The 18123-nt window shown below is 45.4% G+C and overlaps 1 protein-coding gene across 1 annotated transcript in view; it reads left to right on the top strand.

Annotated features, from left to right (window-relative positions):
* VWA3A (von Willebrand factor A domain containing 3A) overlaps positions 1-18123 on the top strand; it is a gene marked incomplete at its 3' end in the record, with an annotated part of 44483 nt that overhangs the window by 10905 nt on the left and 15455 nt on the right. Inside the window, exons 8-19 of the mRNA XM_082856660.1 lie at positions 2000-2125; positions 2436-2544; positions 2756-2821; positions 4773-4898; positions 6544-6679; positions 6789-6892; positions 8549-8629; positions 9050-9144; positions 10604-10723; positions 15076-15150; positions 15348-15492; positions 15935-16130. Of these exons, the coding sequence (XP_082712786.1) occupies positions 2000-2125; positions 2436-2544; positions 2756-2821; positions 4773-4898; positions 6544-6679; positions 6789-6892; positions 8549-8629; positions 9050-9144; positions 10604-10723; positions 15076-15150; positions 15348-15492; positions 15935-16130 (1379 nt within the window). The remainder of the gene's footprint in view (positions 1-1999; positions 2126-2435; positions 2545-2755; positions 2822-4772; positions 4899-6543; positions 6680-6788; positions 6893-8548; positions 8630-9049; positions 9145-10603; positions 10724-15075; positions 15151-15347; positions 15493-15934; positions 16131-18123) is intronic.

Here is an 18123-nt window from a genome sequence, read left to right as displayed (position 1 = left end):
ACCTAGCTCCCCCTCACCTCCCAATAACAGTTTCTTCTATCTACTTCCACAGGCTTTGCACATACACGCATCCGTGTGCTTATCCTCTTATTTAAACATAATCAGCCGCACATTGCACTGTTTTGCATCTTGGCTTTGCACCTAATCTTGACTATCATTTTCTCTCAGTACACAGAGATCAACCTCATTCTTTTTTTTTTTTTTTTCTTGCGGTACGCGGGCCTCTCACTGCTGTGGCCCCTCCCATTGCGGAGCACAGGCTCCGGACGTGCAGGCTCAACGGCCATGGCTCACGGGCCCAGCCGCTCTGCGGCATGTGGGATCGTCCCGGACCGGAGCACGAACCCGCGTCCCCTGCATCGGCAGGCAGACTCTCAACCACTGCGCCACGAGGGAAGCCCAACCTCATTCTTTTTAATAGCAGCATAGTATTCCACTGTGTAGATATACTGTAATTTATTTAGCTAGTCCTTTGGGAGTTTCTGGTTTGGAGGGTTTTTCACAGGTGGGGAGAGGGAGAAGGTAAGAATTTCTGCTTACTTATGCCAGTAAATAGCTCTCTCTTTTCCATGAAGGGAATAGCCTTGATCATCCACCATGTGTTGGGTGCCATGCTTGGTACTTCACATGTACTCTCTTACTTAATATTTATAGCCAACACATGGGATAGGATTACTACCCCCGTTTTGCAGATGAGGAGGCTGGGACTCAGGTTAGGGAACTTTTCCAAAATGGCAGAGTCAGGATTGGATTCCAAAGCCCAGAGCGGATCCCAGGGAAAACCACATGCTTGGGTTTCTGGAACGGAGGTCCCCTTGCCCAGCACTAGCTGTAAAGAGGAGGCCTTCCGGGTAGAGGAGTGCCGGTTCAGGCAGCGCAGGCTTTGAATCCTGGTTCTGACAGTCACTGGGGGATTTGACAGGTCCTTTAACTCTCTTATTAGCAGAATGAGGCAAGGACAACTGTTTCTCACAGGGTTGTTGTGAAGATGAGTGAAAAATGAGTACTTGGCATGGGGCAGGTACTCAGTGGGTAAGAGTGTCTTTTACTGTGATTTCCACTCTCGTTCAACCCCCGGGCTCTGGAATGTCAGACCTGGAAGTCACCTTGAGACCATCTAGCCAAGAGTTCCTGAACTGCAATTAGTCCTGGTCTTCCCTTGTGATGTTTGTCCTATCCCTGCCACCTGAACTATTATTTACTCTGTGCTACTTGTATTATCGATGTTTTTAAATATCAACGCTATATTTACTTTGACGGCAACTATCAATACCATAACTGAGAAGCCCGTATCACTTGCCATAATTAGAAAGTCGCTATAAACATAAAGAGAATGAAAGCAGACAAAACAATGGTATTAAATTCCAGCTTGAAACCTATTGGCTAGAGAGGGCGCCAGGCCTGGGATTTGTTCTCTTTGCTTAAAAGGGAGATTCAAACATTTATAATAATGAAAGACAGACTTACTGGCAACGAGCTGAGGGGTCTTTTTTGCAGGGGGAGCTCAGACTGAAAGAGAAATGGAAAGAGAAGGGCTGTCTCACCAGTGCCACATGAGGCATTTAACCAAGAAAGCTCTGTGTTATGTCATCTTCCCTGTGGCGAGCGGTGTGCATCCCAACCCGTGTGGAATGTAGCCACACAGCCTCGCTGCCTTCTCTTCAAGCCCTCTTAGGGCTGAGGGATTAACTCTGTGCTTCAGGCTGAGGTCTGCCTCCCAGGAGCGTTGAAGGGGAAAGGAGCTTAGCCCCAGACCCCCATGTAGCAGAGTCGCTAGGAGCTCAGGCCCTAGAGTCACACCTGGTTTGAAATCTCAGCGTTGCCAGCTGCTTACAGTATCACCTTGGGCAAGTCCTAACTCTGAGACTCAGTTTCCTCATCTATAAAATGGGAATAAAGGTATCCACCTCAAAGAATGATTGTTAGATTTATGCCAGCTCGTACCTGTCCTGGGCCTGGCCCCTAGTAAGAGTTATTAGGTTGTTATCCTCTCCCCCAGCCTCCAGGAACTCAAGCTCTGGGTAAAGAAACTGCAGCCTGACAGAGGCAGCAATCTGCTGGAAGCCCTGAAGAAAATCTTCGCTCTGAAGGGGCTGAATTCTCTGGTGATCATAATGGGAAGCTGGTAGGTCTCCTTTCCTAAGCTGATAACATGAAGGGGTTGGAGAACCAAACCATTGTTAGAGAAAAGACCGTCAAGACTCTTCACGTACGCTTGAGAGAAGGATTGTGTTTCCAGGCCATTTGTCCACAGGTGCAGGGGCAGGGCAGCCAGGGTGGCCAGGCCTGTGGCCCACTCAGCCCTGCGTCTTACACAGGGGACCTGGGACACAGGTGGCTGCTTAGATTTGGTAGATGCCCCTTGGGAATTACCATTTTGCTGGGGATGTCCTCAGGCTGAGGTATCCCCTTCTCTTCTTCCGTCTTCTCCACAGCCCAGATCAGCCTTCTGAAATCCTGTCCGAGTACATCCAACAGTCCATCATGGGACGGGACCTCACCACCCACATCATCACCTACAAATGCGATGATCAGGTGCCCCCTGTAAGTATCGAGATTCTCCAAGGCTTCCCTTGGATTGGTTATAGTGAGCTGGGCCAGCCTTTGAGGTCCCCAGGCTGCAGACTAGAACACAGCTCTCCTTATACCTAGTTCTCCTGTTGGTAAGCCCAGTTGGGAGGCTCAGACGAGGAGAAAGTTTGTTAAGGTACCGGCATTGCCCTAGTGACGGCTCACCCTGTCACCATCCCCACAGGCTGTTCTGAAGCACCTTGCAGAAGCTCTTGGGGGCTACTACCACTGCTACAGCCCAGAGACAGAGGTAAGCCCTTGGGCCAACACACTGCCCCCTCCTCCCATCCCTGCCTGCCTCCAAGGTTGTGCCTGGGGAATCTGGGCCAGACAGGCCATGCTGTGTGTGTGCTTGTTTTCCCCCCTCCCCAACTCAGTGGGTTTACAATGGTAAAATCAGGTTAAAATGAATATGTGGGAAGAACAGAAACAACATGAAGTCACAAGAGATCCTTTTGTCGGTGTGTGTGATGAGTTGATTATACGCCGGTAGAATCCTGAATCCCTATCCAGTTGCCATCAACGTGGGCCCCAGCCCACCTCTGCTCCCACCAGCGCTCTGAGTCTGAAGCAGTTGCTTCAGTTCTCTCTCCTAGATGGACCCCACCTACTGCAGGAGACGCACAGCAATCCATTCATTCTGTACCAATCCATCCATTAGTATCCTTGTCCCGGTTAATAATAACATCGCATACTCCGTGTCCACAATGGAGGTGACAGTTAATAGGCTGTGCCTTGCCTGCTAACCTAATCGCCGTGAGCACATGAATATTTGCATCTCACAAGTGTGGCCAAGTGTCAAAAAGTTAGACATTTCCCATGAGGGAGCCAAGGTCAGGCAACATTTTCCTTGGGCAGAACCCCTTCTTGTTACCTCATTGCCCAGACTTTAGAGGAGTCACAGACTCCAGGGGCTGGGAAAGTACAGTGAGTGAATGAAACTGGCTGGTTTAAGAGATATTTTCTGTTAAAACCTGTGAACCTCTTGGCGTATCTGTTGTTTTTCCACTCTTGGTAGAGGTATGGGTAAAACAAATTTCATTGCCTTCGTTATTATGGGCAAAACAACAGTGCAGAGGTGACAAAAAGTGACAACTGATTCCGATGGGGACACAACAGTGAGCGGTAAGGAGTGCGGTGAACGAAACAGCACTTGCCGCAGCTAAAGAGGCACCTCCGCGCAGCCCCAGCCCGGTGCTCTGTAGGAGCGTGACCACCGGTGTTGCCAGGTCTTCTGATTTTTCAACAAGAGCCAGAAACCTGGATTTTTGTATGTGTGTGATTTCTTTACATTTTTAAAAAATTGCAGTGAAATTCTCATAACATGAAGTGAACAATCAGGGGAAGTTAGTACATTCACAGTGTTGTGCGATCACCACCTTTATCTAGCTCCAAAACATTTCCATCCCCCCGAAAGGAAACTCTGTACCTATTAAAGCAGTGACTCCCTGTTCCCCCTCCCCTGCAGCCCCACGTAACCACCAATCTGCTTTCTGTCTCTAGGGATTTACCTTTTCTGGATATTTCATATAAATGGAATCATACACCTTTCACATCCATCTTCTTTCACTTAGCATCCTGTTTTCAAGGTTCATCTATGTTGTAGCCTGTATCAGATCTTTGTTCCTTTTGTTGAATAATATTCCAGTTTCTGGATATACTACACTTTGTTTATCCATTCATCGGTCAATGGACATTTGAGCTGTTGTGAACTGGTATGATTACTGGTGTGCAAGTATCTGAGTCCCTGTTTTCGATTACTGTAGGTATAAAGCTAGGAGTAGAAATGCTGCGTCAGGTAGTAATTCTGTTTAATTTCTTGAGGAGCCACCAAACAGTTCTCCACAGCAGCTGCACCATTTTACAATTCCACCCTCATCCCACAGTTCCAATTCCTCCTGCTTCCCCTCCCCGCCTCCTCCTATCATTATTATTATTATTGTCATCCTAGAGGGTGTAAAGTGTTTCTTCTCATTTTTAAGGCTAGACAGCCCTTCAATTGTTTAAAAACACTGCAAGCCAATACTGTACAAATGGAACACTGACTTTCGCAGGCTCTGTCCTGCACATGGACCCCGGTTTATAACGTCCGCTTGAAAGAGCCTGCCGCTCCGCCTTAGGGATTCACGTGGCTGCCTGTCCTTTCCCACTGACGGTAGCCAGGTGACTGCTGGATGACTGATTGCCTTCACCACCCCCAGATCTACAGCAGCCGGGAGGTGGATGAGCTGCTGGCAGAAATCCAGGAGGCCCAGAGCCTCCGGGGCCATGTGCAAGCCCTGCACCAAAGCGTCCCCTGCGAGGAGCGGACCGGCTCGATGCACGAGGTAGGTGGTGAGAGCCCCAAGCTCAGACCTTCCGCGGAGGCACGCAGCTGGCCTTGCTGTGCTCTCCTGTCTCACCTGTCGCGCAGGGAGCGGCTGCCAGGCCTCCCACGTCCCGAAAATGGAACAAAGCGAGGCCCCGCCCCCCGCTGTCCCAACAGCTGTGAGCTGCCCAGGCCTCCGCTGGAAGGATCCTGGTGGATTTTCTATCTGAAAGATTTATTTCAGAGAAAGGCCAGCAGGCTCCTGCCACCCCTTCCCCCTACCACTGCCCCTCCCTTCCCCCCAGTTTGGAGAATGATGAAAACCTCAACCACACAGGGTAGGCTGTCTTGAAGACGGTCTTCCCACCAGTATCTCATTCAGGGCAAAGGCCCTGCTTGAGGACGCTTAATTAAACACCAACAGAGTAACTCAGAAAGCTTATGGACACAATCACCGGTAAAGCTGCGTACCGAGGAGAACTGGTAATGCGTTTATAGCTTCACAGAATGAATGTATGGATTTGGGGTACCAGACGTTTTGACCTGGCTGGATGTAGTGAAAGAAACACAGCACCTAGACTGGGATTTTGAATTTTAGTTTCAGCTCTTCTACTATCTAAAACAATAACAATAAGCATTAGTATTATAATAGTTTTCATTTGCTGGGTGCTCACTATAAGATGGGCACAGTGCTTAATTCTTTAAATGCCTTATTTTATCTTTACAACCACAGTCTGCGGTAGGTATGTTATTACCCCCATTTTACAGATGAGAAAACTGAAGTTAAGAGTTTAAATAATTTGCCTGAGATCACAGAGGGAAGCTGATTAGTCTCAATTGAACCCAGGTCTGTTTGATGCCAAAACCTTGCCAGATGTTTCCCCAAATGAAACACACGTACTACTTGTAGTTTGCAAGATGATTATAAGGTGATACATAGATTAATATTCTTTTCAATGTTATGCATTTAAAGCTAGCTCATTATGGCAGAAATAGATCTTTCTAAAATTATTTAAGTACAAAAAACGGAAGTCAAAAATTGAAATTAACGTTAATTTCAATTAATATCATTAAAATTAATAATTAAAAAGATTTAATGTTATATGTTTGATTTTAAAAATATTAAGTAAATAACAGTACAGTGGTACTCGTAGCAAAGTTCATGAAGGAGGTGCTCGAATGTCTGGAGTTTGGGAATTGCTGTTCGGTGTTTTCCTCGTACGTGAGCTATATGTGATTTAACCTCTCAGAACCTCAGGGTTTTGGTTGTAAATGTGGGCGAGGGCAGGTGGGCTAGATCAGGGCTCCCTAAATGATTCGGTGCAGGAGATACTTTTTAGTTCCCTGGAGCCTTATATTTGAGCCCTTGGCAAGACCACCTGTCATCTTGGAGGCCGAGGTGCTTATCTTAATGGTAAGGGTGGGAAGGCGTGAGGAGGACGGACAAGTGAAAGAGGAAGGGAGTTTCTGGGTACATCTCTCTCTTCTCCTGGAAATTCCAGAAATCGCCTGAGAAGCGGATGGGGATAGTGGGAGGGGAAGGCAGAACTGCCTTTAGTTTACCAGGTAATGTTTTAAGATGCTCCCTTGGATGGGTGGGGGAGACCGTGGACTTTCCAGCTCTAAAAGATGATTATGTAAGGATGATTTTTCATTTCGATTAGATTTCCACAGAGGTTGCAAAGAGGCCACTCACGAGTCTCTTGCCTAAACCCCCAAAGCATGAGGATCCCCTCACTATTGAGTTCCCAAACTTGGACAAGACTTCTGCAGAATGGCTAAAGACCAATAGCCTGAAAGGTAAATACCCAAAGAGGGAAGAACCCAGGACTCAGGTGACTAACGGAAAGGAACGAACCCTTTGGGGCTTCATGAGTGGTGCCTCAAACCCCACCATTTATTTTTACAGCCAAGAAGCTAAGCCTTTATCAGGTTCTGGCACCCAATGCATTCTCTCCCGTGGAGGAATTTGTGCCTATTCTCCGGAAGACAGTGTCAGCAACTATCCATGAGGTAACTCAGATTCAGAGTTCTGTCCAGTCCTTTGCAGGGGAGCTCCTGCGCGGTATTTCCTTTCTGAAATGTTCAGGAAATAGAAGTCATAAGACAGAGCCCAAGGAGCAAGGGCCTGAGGGCCTGGAGTGGGATGGAGGCATTCCACCCAGGACTCTAGAACGCTCATCAAATCTACTCTAACTGCTGTTTTTCAAAGAAACGAAAATGAAACTTGGGAGACTGGGGTAAGAGGGAGTATATTGGGCACCACGGTCACCTCCTCCATGGAGGTTTTCCTCCTCCCCAATCCGAACACACTCTCTTTGTGTCCTCGCTGTACCTTGTACAGACTTCTACTATCGCTCCTGTAATACACTAATGTGTGTATTTGTTACATGTCTAATCCCCACCAAAGTAGGAGCCCTTTAAAAGAAAAAGCTCTTCTCCAACCCTCTTTCCCCGATATCTAGTACAAGCAAGCACTCAGTGAATGGTGGCTGAGTGGGTGGAAGGTAGGATGGAAAGAAGAATGAAAAGGATGAATGAGCGGATGGATGGAAATGATGAATGAATAGGTAAAAGAATGGATGGATGGTTGGATGGATGGATGGATGGAAAAGTGAACAGATGGAAGGATGGAAGGGAAATTGGAAGGATGGATGACAGGATAAAATTAAAAAGATGCAAGGATGGGGACTTCCCTGGTGGTCCAGTGGTTAAGACTCTGCACTCCCAATGCAGGGGGCCCGGGTTTGATCCCTGGTCAGGGAACTAGATCCCTCATGCCACAACCAAGATCCCTCACATGGAAACAAAGGTCGCATGTGCTGCAACTAAGACCCGGGCACAGCCAAATAAATACATTAAATAAATAAATAAATATTTTTTAAAAAAGACGAAAGAATGAAAGTAAAGATTAAAGGAAGGGTGGAAGGATGGAAAAATGGAAGGACGGCATAATGGTAATGGGCAAATAGAAAGATCAGTGGAGGAACTTCACTGGTGGTCCAGTGGTTGAGACTCTGCGCTCCCACTGCAGGGGACATGGGTTCGATCCCTGGTTGGGGAACTAGGATCCCACATGCCGCACCGTGTGGTCAAAAAAAAGAAAAAGAAAAGGAAGGAAAAGAACGATCAGTGGAAAGGCAGAAGAATGAAAGGAAAGAGAGAGTGTGGGCATGTAGAGTTCTGGCAGCCCATGGAGGGATGACTAGATGGAAGGAGTGATAGTTAGAGATATGACAACTTGGTGGAGGATGAAAAAACAAAGTGAACAAATTTGATTTTCAAAGTGTCCATGAAGGCCCATCTGGGTTCCCAAACCTAAGAACTCATGGCTAGTAAGTTTTAAGGTCTCCAACTCTGCTATTACCAAACCTCCAGCCATATCTTGTAGTAAAGATTCTGATGTTCAGAAGAGCCTCCTGAGAAGGGAGCTGGCTTGCTGTCAGGCACAGTTCATTCAGGGGACTGCATCCCGAAGGCCCTCTGCTGCCAGCTCCAGACAAGGCAATGGCCTGGTGTGTGGGGAAGAATCCAACCCCAGATGTGCTAAGAGCCCATTTCCCTCCCTTGCATCTCACTTGGAGAGCCCAGTGGCCAATTTACACTTAAAATCCTTCCCCACCTGTGCTTCTGTTCACCTGCTCCCTTCCTGGCCACACCTGAGTGCAGAAGGCAATGGTACAGTTTGAATGGCATGATGGGACAATGAAGAATATTCACGTGGACCTGCCCTTCCTGTATGAGTACCAGGTCAGTGGTGGGTCCCATTAGTCAGAATATGGGGTGCGGGGAGGGAGATGGGTGGAATGTGGAGGCGCCAAGCCACTGACTGAACTCCCTCTTATAAACGGAGACTGTACTCCACCCACAGGGCCCTGTGGGACCTTCTCCACCTCCTCCCCAGGCAGGGACCTGGATCAAAAGCCTCCGACCCTTTGGGCCAACATTTACCTCCTCCCCATCTGAGGCAATGAAATACTTTGACTCTTCCCTTCCTCATCCTGTGGCAGACTCGTCCGTGCTTTAACGGAATGTCTGTACTGCCTGGATACCCATGGCCTTGACACACCATTCCCAGAAACCAAGTGGGATACACCCCCTTCCCCCCAGACCCCTTAATCGGCCATGCTCTGCGCAGTCGCTCACTGTGTGTGGCGCATGAGTTTGCAGAAGCAGCTCAGCAGAGCTATGCGGATGTATGAGAGACGGATCGAGTGGCTCTCCTTGGCCAGCAGAAGAATCTGGGGCACCGTCTGCGAAAAAAGGTACCTTCCCCCAGTAGTGTTCTTGTCCTTCATGGGTGTCATGTGTGACACAGCACTCAACCAACTCATGAATTCCCTGTTGGTAGCATCAGAAGCCATCATTTAGATTAAGGATCAGTAATCACTCAGCAGAACTCCTGGAGGGAAAAGTCACCACCATCATCCCCAACATCAACAAGCATCACTCAATACCAACAATGTCACTCAGGAATCTTTCTGTTAAAAAGCAACAGAAACTAAGTGCAAATTGACTTAAACAAATCAGGGAAGTCTGGTTAAGGTAACTGAAAATTCTAGACTAGATTTGATAGCTGTCTTCAGGCACGGCTTGATCCAGAGGTTCATGCATGTCAGGAATCTCTCTCCATCCCTCAGCTCTGTTTTCCTCTCTGTTCGCTTTGTTTTCAGGCTGGCTTTCCCCTCCAGGTGGCAAGATAGCCGCCCAAAGCTCCCAACTTCCTTCCTTCCAGTTTAGCACTCCCAGGGCTGGGGGCAAGGGTCCATCCTTGAGCTCTTCACTAGGGCCAAGAGGGTTTGATGTTCTGATTGCCTGGGGTCAAATGTCCACTCTTAAAGCTTGGGCTGGCGTCAGCTCTACTCAACTCAAATGGACTGTTAGAGACAGAGGTATTCCCCCTCCTCGCCCCCCAAAAATCAAGATGCTGCTGTGAGAAGAGGTAATGGATGCTGAATAGGCAGAAACAATAGGTATCCAAAATGTCATTATCGCTTCCATACCTTACTTGATGCCTTACCACCTACCAAGTATTATGCTTTGTAATACTATTCATCTATTATATCATTTACTTCTCAAAGCAACCCCATGAAGTCTCATTATAAATAGTTTATAGTTAAATATGCCAAGGATCAGAGAGGTATTGCGACTTGCCTAAGGCCACACAGGAAGTGGGACTTGAACCAAGGCCTTCTGACTCTATCCAGTGGATTTTCTTTTGCTATCCATAGCTGTCTCAAAATGAGAATGGGGGGGGGAGGAGATGGGACTATAAGATTTGAAGTAATAAAAGGAGAAGGCTGAATAGCACTAGAGATCTTAAAACAGAGAGAGAAAATAATGATACATTTCCCCAGAGGCCCCAGTTATGCCTAATTCCCCATCTAACTTGCTTAGCTTGTTTCTGTTTTCCCTTCATAGACCCCAACCTATAATAATATTGAATACTAGTAATTTAAAATAAGGAAATGTACGAAATCATTATATGCAGCCCTGCCCTTAAATCATCTCTACCACGAGGCTTTATACCATGATAGACCCTCCTGGAGAGAAGTTTCTACTGTTGTAAACCCGCCTGTGTTGACTTCAGACCATGGAGATTTGGCCAGCTATGAATTTGGCATGCAGAACTCCCCTGGAAAAAACGTTAAATAGTAAAATGGAACAAAATAAACATTATCTGAGAGGTTCGGTTCTCCTCTTAAAGCTTGTGTTTCTTTTTAGGGTGGTTATACTGCTCGATATCTCTGTGACCAATTCCATGTACATTATTCATATCCAGCACTCCCTGAGACTTCTGCTGGAGGAGCAGCTGTCCAACAAGGACTGCTTCAACATCATCGCGTACGCTCCCGCTTCCTGCTTCCCGCTTCCTGCTTCCCGCTTCCCGTGGTGGGGAGGGCGTGTGCACTCGGATGCCATCCCTGGGCTGAGGCTCCTGGCAGGACAACAGATGTATGGGCACCCAGCATCCTAGGAGGGCCGTCAGTTTATCTGATTTGAATGATCTTGTTTGGGGCATTGAATAATTAAATGGTTGCAGGACAGTCCCACTGGGGCGAAGGTGATAAGCGGACCCAAAACACATTGCTTGATCAGCCAGGATAAAGTAACTCAGCCCATTGCCCCATTTGGCTACCAAGCTGATAAACACAAAAGAGAAAAAGAAGGGCCCCCAGGCTTGGCTCCTAGCTCAGTTCTAGCAAGCCACAGTATTTCAAGCATTCAGAATTCCAATTATAAATTTTAATTATACATAGATATATCAATATAATTTTTGTATATAGTTATATGTTGTGTATTATATATAGCTATATAGAATTAAATTATACAGTTATATATAAAACTATATGATTTAATTATATATTTAAATTATATATAAGTATATATAGTATAAATTAAAACTATATAACTATATATTTAAATTATATATTTTATATATAAATTTTAAATATAAATAAACTTAAATTTAAAATGTAAATATTCAATATATAACAAGTGTTTAACTACATATACATTTAAATTATATATGACTATATATAATACTATATATATTTGTTATACTTCTGTCTACATAGTTACTTATATTTTTAATCTATAATTATATATAATTTAAATATACGTATAGTTATATATATACATTTTTTAATTAATTAATTTTATTTTTGGCTGCATTGGGTCTTCGTTGCTGCGTGCGGGCTTTCTTTAGTTGTGACGTGTGGGCTTTCTCTAGTTGCGGCGAGCAGGGGCTACTCTTCATTGCCATGTGCGGGCTTCTCATTGCAGTGGCTTCTTTTGTTGCGGAGCACAGGCTCTAGGCACGCAGGCTCAGTAGTTGTGGCTCGTGGGCTCTAGAGGGCAGGCTCAGTAGTTGTGGCGCACAGGCTTAGTTGCTCCGCGGCACGTGGGATCTTCCTGTGCCCCTTCATTGGCAGGGAGATTTTTAACCACTGCGCCAGGGATATATATTTTTATATATGTATTTATTTATTTATATATTTTATAAATATATATGTAAATATATATTATACATATAAAATATTTATGTATATTTTATACATATAAAAATATATATAAATATATATATTTTTATACAACTTCACATGAAATAGGAAGTGTTCTAAACCTAATAAGTCAGCAGTTAATATTATCTATTAAACTGTACCAGGGTCTAATCTTTCCCTAATAAATTCTACAGAAAAAATGCTTAGAGAAGCATTTTGGACAATATTTTCATTCATTCATCCATCCATCCATTCATTCATTCAACGAACTTTTATTGAAAGCCTGCCATGCACTGTCACTATGCCAGGCGTTAGGGATACAGAAGTTAAAACACACAATACCTATCCTCAAGGAATTTATGGCCTAGTAGTAGGAGACAGGTGTGTCAAAATATAAGTGCTATTAAATGTTTTCTGAAGAAATAAGTAAAAGGGAGGATATGGGACTTTGAGGGCTCAAAGGCAGGGTCAGTCTATTCCACCTGGGTAGAGTAAGGTCAGGAAATCTTCACAGAGGAAGTGACCCTTTAGCTGAGTCTTGACAAATGAGTGTTTGCCTAGCGCATGGGAGTAATGGAGGAAATGGGGAGAAAGGGTGTTCCAGGTGTAGGGAACAGCATAAGCAGAGGCACAGGGGTGTGATGGACGTACTACAGAACCCTGGAAACTGTCAGTGTGAATAGTTCAGTGTGAGTAAGGGGTGAGAGGGAGAGACTGGGCATGACCAGAAAACAAAATAAAACACCAGGGGATGGAGGCTTTATATAGGAGTTTTTATACTCTAGGACGTATAGGTATTGAAGGATTTTAAGCAAGAGTAATAATCTTGAAACGCTCGAGCTACCAGAGGAAGGATGGACTGAAAGGATGCGATACTGGAGGGGAGACCAGTTAGACCACTGCAGGGGTAGAGGGGGCTTGAGCCAAGGCAGTGGGAATGAAAGACGGGGAGGCCTGTGAGGGGTGCGGGGGAGTTAGAATCTACAGAATGCAGTCACTGTTTGGCTGTAGGGGATGAGGGAATGGTGAGGAGAGGATGTGCCAGGTGGAGCAGAGCTTGGAAGATAAGCATATAGAGGTTGAGGTCCTCAGGAGTCTGGGGATTCTCCTGTTAGGAGCTCTAGCCAAGAAGTACGGGTTTGCGAGCCATCAGCATTTTGGTTGAAGACATGGGAGGGCAAGAATTACACCTGTGGAGACGTGAAGGGGGAGAGATGACAACCAAGGACAGAACTTGGGGAGAACTGCCATTTGGAGTGTGGGCAGAGAGAGGGAACCGCCAAAGAAACAAGAGAGGAACAGCCAGAAAGGCAGGAGGAAAACCAGGAGAGAAAGGTGTTTACCCTTTCCCAAGAGAAAAAAAACAGAGTTAGAGCCTGCAGAAGCAAAGAAGGAAGGGGAAGAATGCAGGAATCCACTGAATCTGGCAGTAGCGCTCCCTGATAGGAAAACAATGAGATATAATGTTTCTGGAATTCATTTTGGCAAGTATTTAAAAGATTGATAATACCCAGTGCTGATGATAATCTGGTGAAAAGGGCACTCTTGGAAAGTATTGGTGGAAGTGTAATTTGGTATAGCCCTTGTATTAAATGTTTTTATTCCAGTATAGTTGATTTACAATGTTGTGTTAGTTTCAGGTGTAGAGCAAAGTGATTCAGTTTCGTATATATATATGTATATATATATTCTTTTTCAGATTCTTTTCTCTTATAGGTTATTACAAAATATTGAGTATAGTTCCCCATGCTAGACAGTAGGTCCTTGTTGATTATCTATTTTATATATAGTAGTGTGTATCTGTTAATTGCAAACTCCTACTAATTTATTGCGTGTCAACCTTGCGCAGGGACCATGCTAATCTTCTTGGTATCGTTCCAATTTTAGTATATGTGCTGCTGAAGCAAGCACTAAATCTTTTAAGTGTATGTTCTTTGTTCCTTCGATTAAGCCTTTCAGTGCAGAGTTCTAATGGTTGGCAAACCTGGAAAAAAGCAAGAGGAAATTGGTAAAATAATCCTGACAATAGAATTCTATTCTATTGAATAGAATAGAATATGCAACTATGCATATTTTAAAAATATGTATTTATTTTAAATACATTTTAAATACATTAAAAAATATGTATTTGTCTGCGCCGGCTCTTAGTTGCAGCCCGCGGGATCTTTTAGTTGTGGCACGCAGGATCTAGTTCCCTGACCAGGGATCGAACCCGGGCCCCCTGCATTGGGAGCATGGAGTCTTAGCCACTGGACCACCAGGGAAGTCCTACACATTTTTTTTTTTTAATCCGAAAGAATATAGAACAAAGAGTTAACAGAAATTGGGGGGAGGGGGATAAAATTGGAGGAATTTTCACTCTTTGTATATTGTTAGAATTTTTATCCAACTGAAATAGAGATATTTCCATGGGAGGGGGAAAGGAGGTCCTTGTTAATATTTATCAGAGAACTGGGGAGGAAGCTTAAGTGCAAGGGGTTGAGAAGCAGAAGATGAGGAGGACGTGGTAACACTGTTTTTCTAGGGAGCATGTCTGTGAGGGGGAAGAGGAAAGAGAGAGAAGTAGCTGGTAGACGAAGAAGATATATTTAAGAGAGGCGATGGGGAAGACAGAAGTAGACGCTGGGCATGTGTGTGGGAGAGAGGTCACTGTGGGACAAGGTCTCAGAAGAGATTGGTGGTGGTGAAGTCAATAACCCAGGTGGAGGAATTGCTCTTGAACCAGAGAGGGGACATCTTTTCCTTGATAAAGGGGATAAATCCTCTTCTCAAAGATTTAAGTTCTGTCTTATAGGGAAAATGAGCTGATACATATACAAAAGAAAAGCTATAGTGCAGATGGAGAGTGAAAAATGTGTTGTGAGGATGAATCAGAGCTAAAAAGGGAGAAACGACTTCTTCCCTGGGGGTGAGGAAGTTCACACAGAGAAGGGAGTGACCCTTATTCAGGAGGGAAGTCTGGCCAAACTGGTGCTGGCTGTGTCTCCACTGAGGGTACAACTCTGCTCCCACCGTGAATGTGCTGAGACGTGTCATGACCAGCAAGGAGATCTTGTGGCTGGCCCAGGCCAGTGGCATCCTCAAATTTTGGGGGTGTAATCAAAATCTTGCCCCCTTAAAATCCTGGGGAGCCCAAAGAGCTGGGGCATGGATTTCCCCCCTAAGAACAAGCCCTCTTTCCTTTTTTCCAAGGTTTGGAAGCACCATTGAAAGCTGGAGGCCCGAGATGGTTGCCGCGAGCCATAGCAACTTACAAAGTGCCTGGCGGTAGGTGACCTGCTGGGTCTGACGTCAGCCTCCCCTGTGCTATTATTTTCTGGGCCCCCTCCCCAAGAAAGTAGCTCTCTCTAGAATCTTTGCCATCCGAGGGACTCAGGCATAAATCAGGAAACAACCGCCTTCCATTCCCCGCCCTCCCCCTCAGCATGGCCCTCCCCCTCAGCATGGCCCTCCCTGCCCCCCAGGTGGGTCCTGAGCCTGCAGTGTCAAGGCAGCAGGAACGTCCTCAGCGCCCTGCGGAAGGCTGTGGAAGTGGACTTCAAGGACAAAGACAAACAGCAGTCACAGGGCATCTACCTCTTCACCGGGGGCATCCCTGACCAGGACATGGTGGGTAGGCCAGTCCTGGGCATCCCTTATCCTTCGCGACCCCACATCTTCCGCTAGGTGGACGCCTAGCAACTGGTTTCTCCAGCATGATTTTTCCAGTCTGGACTTTATCGTGCCAAAGAATCACCTGGAGATGTTGTTCAAATGCAGATGTTGTTAGACCTGGTTCCGAAGGGGCCTGAGAGTCTGCATCGCTAACAAGCTTCCACGGGACGTCGAGGATGCTGGTCTAGGATCTCAGGCCCAGCTCCCCGGCCAGGCCCTATTAAGATAGTAAGAGAAATGGTGACCCAGGCTCTTTCACCTTTCCATCCTCAGTGCCACATACTTACTAGACCAGGTACACAGTAGGTCCTCAAGAAAGCAATTAGGCTGAATTGACCCGAGATCAGTGGCTTGGAGAGCCCTCAGCTGTGGGCCCCTCCTCCCTGTCTCCGCACAGGCCATGCTCAGCGCCTACGTGGCCGAGGCCCGTGTGGGCTGTGACTTACAGCTGAACGTGTGTCTCTTCTACGTGGGCGAGTCACAGATGGACACCACGCCCCCTGCCTGCTATGCCAGCCGCAGTGACACGGCCGCCGCCTACCGGGAGTTCACCCGGGCTGCTGGGGGCCGCTTCCACTGGTTTGGAGACACAGGTGCGTAAGAGTTGGCTGAACTCTCCACATCTTTCTTTCCAGACAGTTGTCTCAGTGCCAATATAGCTCCCTATGCTATAGACATATTCCAGGAAAGCGGTATGTGAAAATCACATTTGCAAATGTAAAATTACTGTTCTGGAGATGGATGGTGGCGATGGCTGCAAGGAAGTGTAAATATACTTAATGTTGCTGAACTGTACACTTAAAAATGGTTACAATGGTACATTTTATGTTATGTATATCTTCCCATAATTGTTTTAAAGTGAAAAAGAAAAAAAGTAAAACACTTAAAAATATTTTAGGGCTTCCCTGGTGGCGCAGTGGTTGAGCGTCCACCTGCCGATGCAGGGGACACGGGTTCGTGCCCTGGTCCGGGAGGATCCCACATGCCACGGAGCGGCTGGGCCCGTGAGCCATGGCCGCTGAGCCTGTGCGTCCGGAGCCTGTGCTCTGCAATGGGAGAGGCCACAACAGTGAGAGGCCCGCATACCAGAAAAAAAAAAAAAAAAAAAAAAAAAATATATATATATATATATATATATATATATATATATTTTAGAATGTCGGGGCTGGAAGGGGCCCTAAAGGTCCCTTAGTTTAGCGTTTCCCAAAAGGTGATATCTTCGCAGCAGGTGGTTGGCAAGATAGTTGTACATGGAACACAAAGCAACAATTTTTGGTCATAGCTGTAGGAGATCAGAATATGCCACCTCAATATGTGCCACTTTGGCATAAGGATTATTTTGAGCTGAAGACAATTAAGAAACAGCAGATGCCACAAAACCTCTCTGCTTCCCCTTCCCCCATTTGCCTAAAAGCAGGACATAAATTTCTATGTCCTTCTTCTGTGCCAGGAGGAGAAGGATGAATCTTAGACTCTTAAGCTGGTTGGCAGCTCTGGGCTCTTCACAGCACCAAGAGGAATCTACGTAACAACCCTCACCTAAAAAACCCTTGTCTTCCATTAGTTCCCCCCAAATATTTACCTTCCCACAGTTTGCCGGCCCTCAAAGCCAAACCCCATTTCCTTTGTCTTGTCACTTCTATTGTTCTTCGTTAAGATGCCACAGAAGCCCCAGGTTCCAACCAGTTCCTCTGAGTAACTCATTGCTGAGTTTCTCCTCCATGTATGCACACCACATGCATTAATAAACTCTATTTTTCTCTTGTTAATCTGTCTTTTGTCAGTTGGATTTCCAAGGCCCCAGCTGGAGAATCTAGGAGGGTAGAGGAAAATTTTTTTCCCTCCCCTAAATGATTATATGATTGTTTTAATATTTCATTTAAAAAATGCTAGCATTCATTGTCAGCAGTGACATAAATTTTCTCTTTAAAATATGCTTTTAAAGGATGTTAACCAGACTTTTATGGTGATCATTTCACAATATACACAAATATCAAATCATTATGTTGTACACCTGAAAGTAATATAATGTTATATGTCAATTATATCTCAATTTTGTATGTGTGTGCTTTTAAGTAAACGAAAGTGAATTGATTAAAAATATATGTTAAGTAAATTATGGTTTAGATGATGTGCAGACAAGGCAAAATTGTGACGTGATTCAGGAGGGACTGAAGCTTGGGACATGCTAGTGCATTCTGACCTCTCTGATTTATGGATGAAGAAATGATTCCCAAGAACATGAGGTGCCTGTGGTTACAAAATTAGTGGCATAGCCAGGGGTGGAACTCATGAAAAGTGCTAGGCATATACATTTAAGTTATTATTGTTGATTATTATTAATAATGGCAAACATTTATAGACTAGCTATTTTACGCCAGACACGGTTTTAAGTGTTTTACATATGTTGTGATTCATTCCTCACAATAACCCTATGAAGTGTGTTATTACTATTATCCCCATTTTACAGATAGGGAAGCTGAGACACAGAACCCAAAGCATAGATGTAGTAAGTAGTAGAACCAGGATTTGAACCCAGAGTCTGTCTTGTTAGTCATTATACTCTAGTCCCTCTCAAATGAGTCA

The sequence above is a fragment of the Leucopleurus acutus genome (genome assembly GCF_964270905.1).
Source record: "Leucopleurus acutus genome assembly, chromosome: 16".
Taxonomy (NCBI): domain Eukaryota; kingdom Metazoa; phylum Chordata; class Mammalia; order Artiodactyla; family Delphinidae; genus Leucopleurus; species Leucopleurus acutus.
The sequence above is the reverse complement of the archived record's forward strand: the minus strand, read 5'-3'. Positions and strand labels throughout refer to the sequence as shown.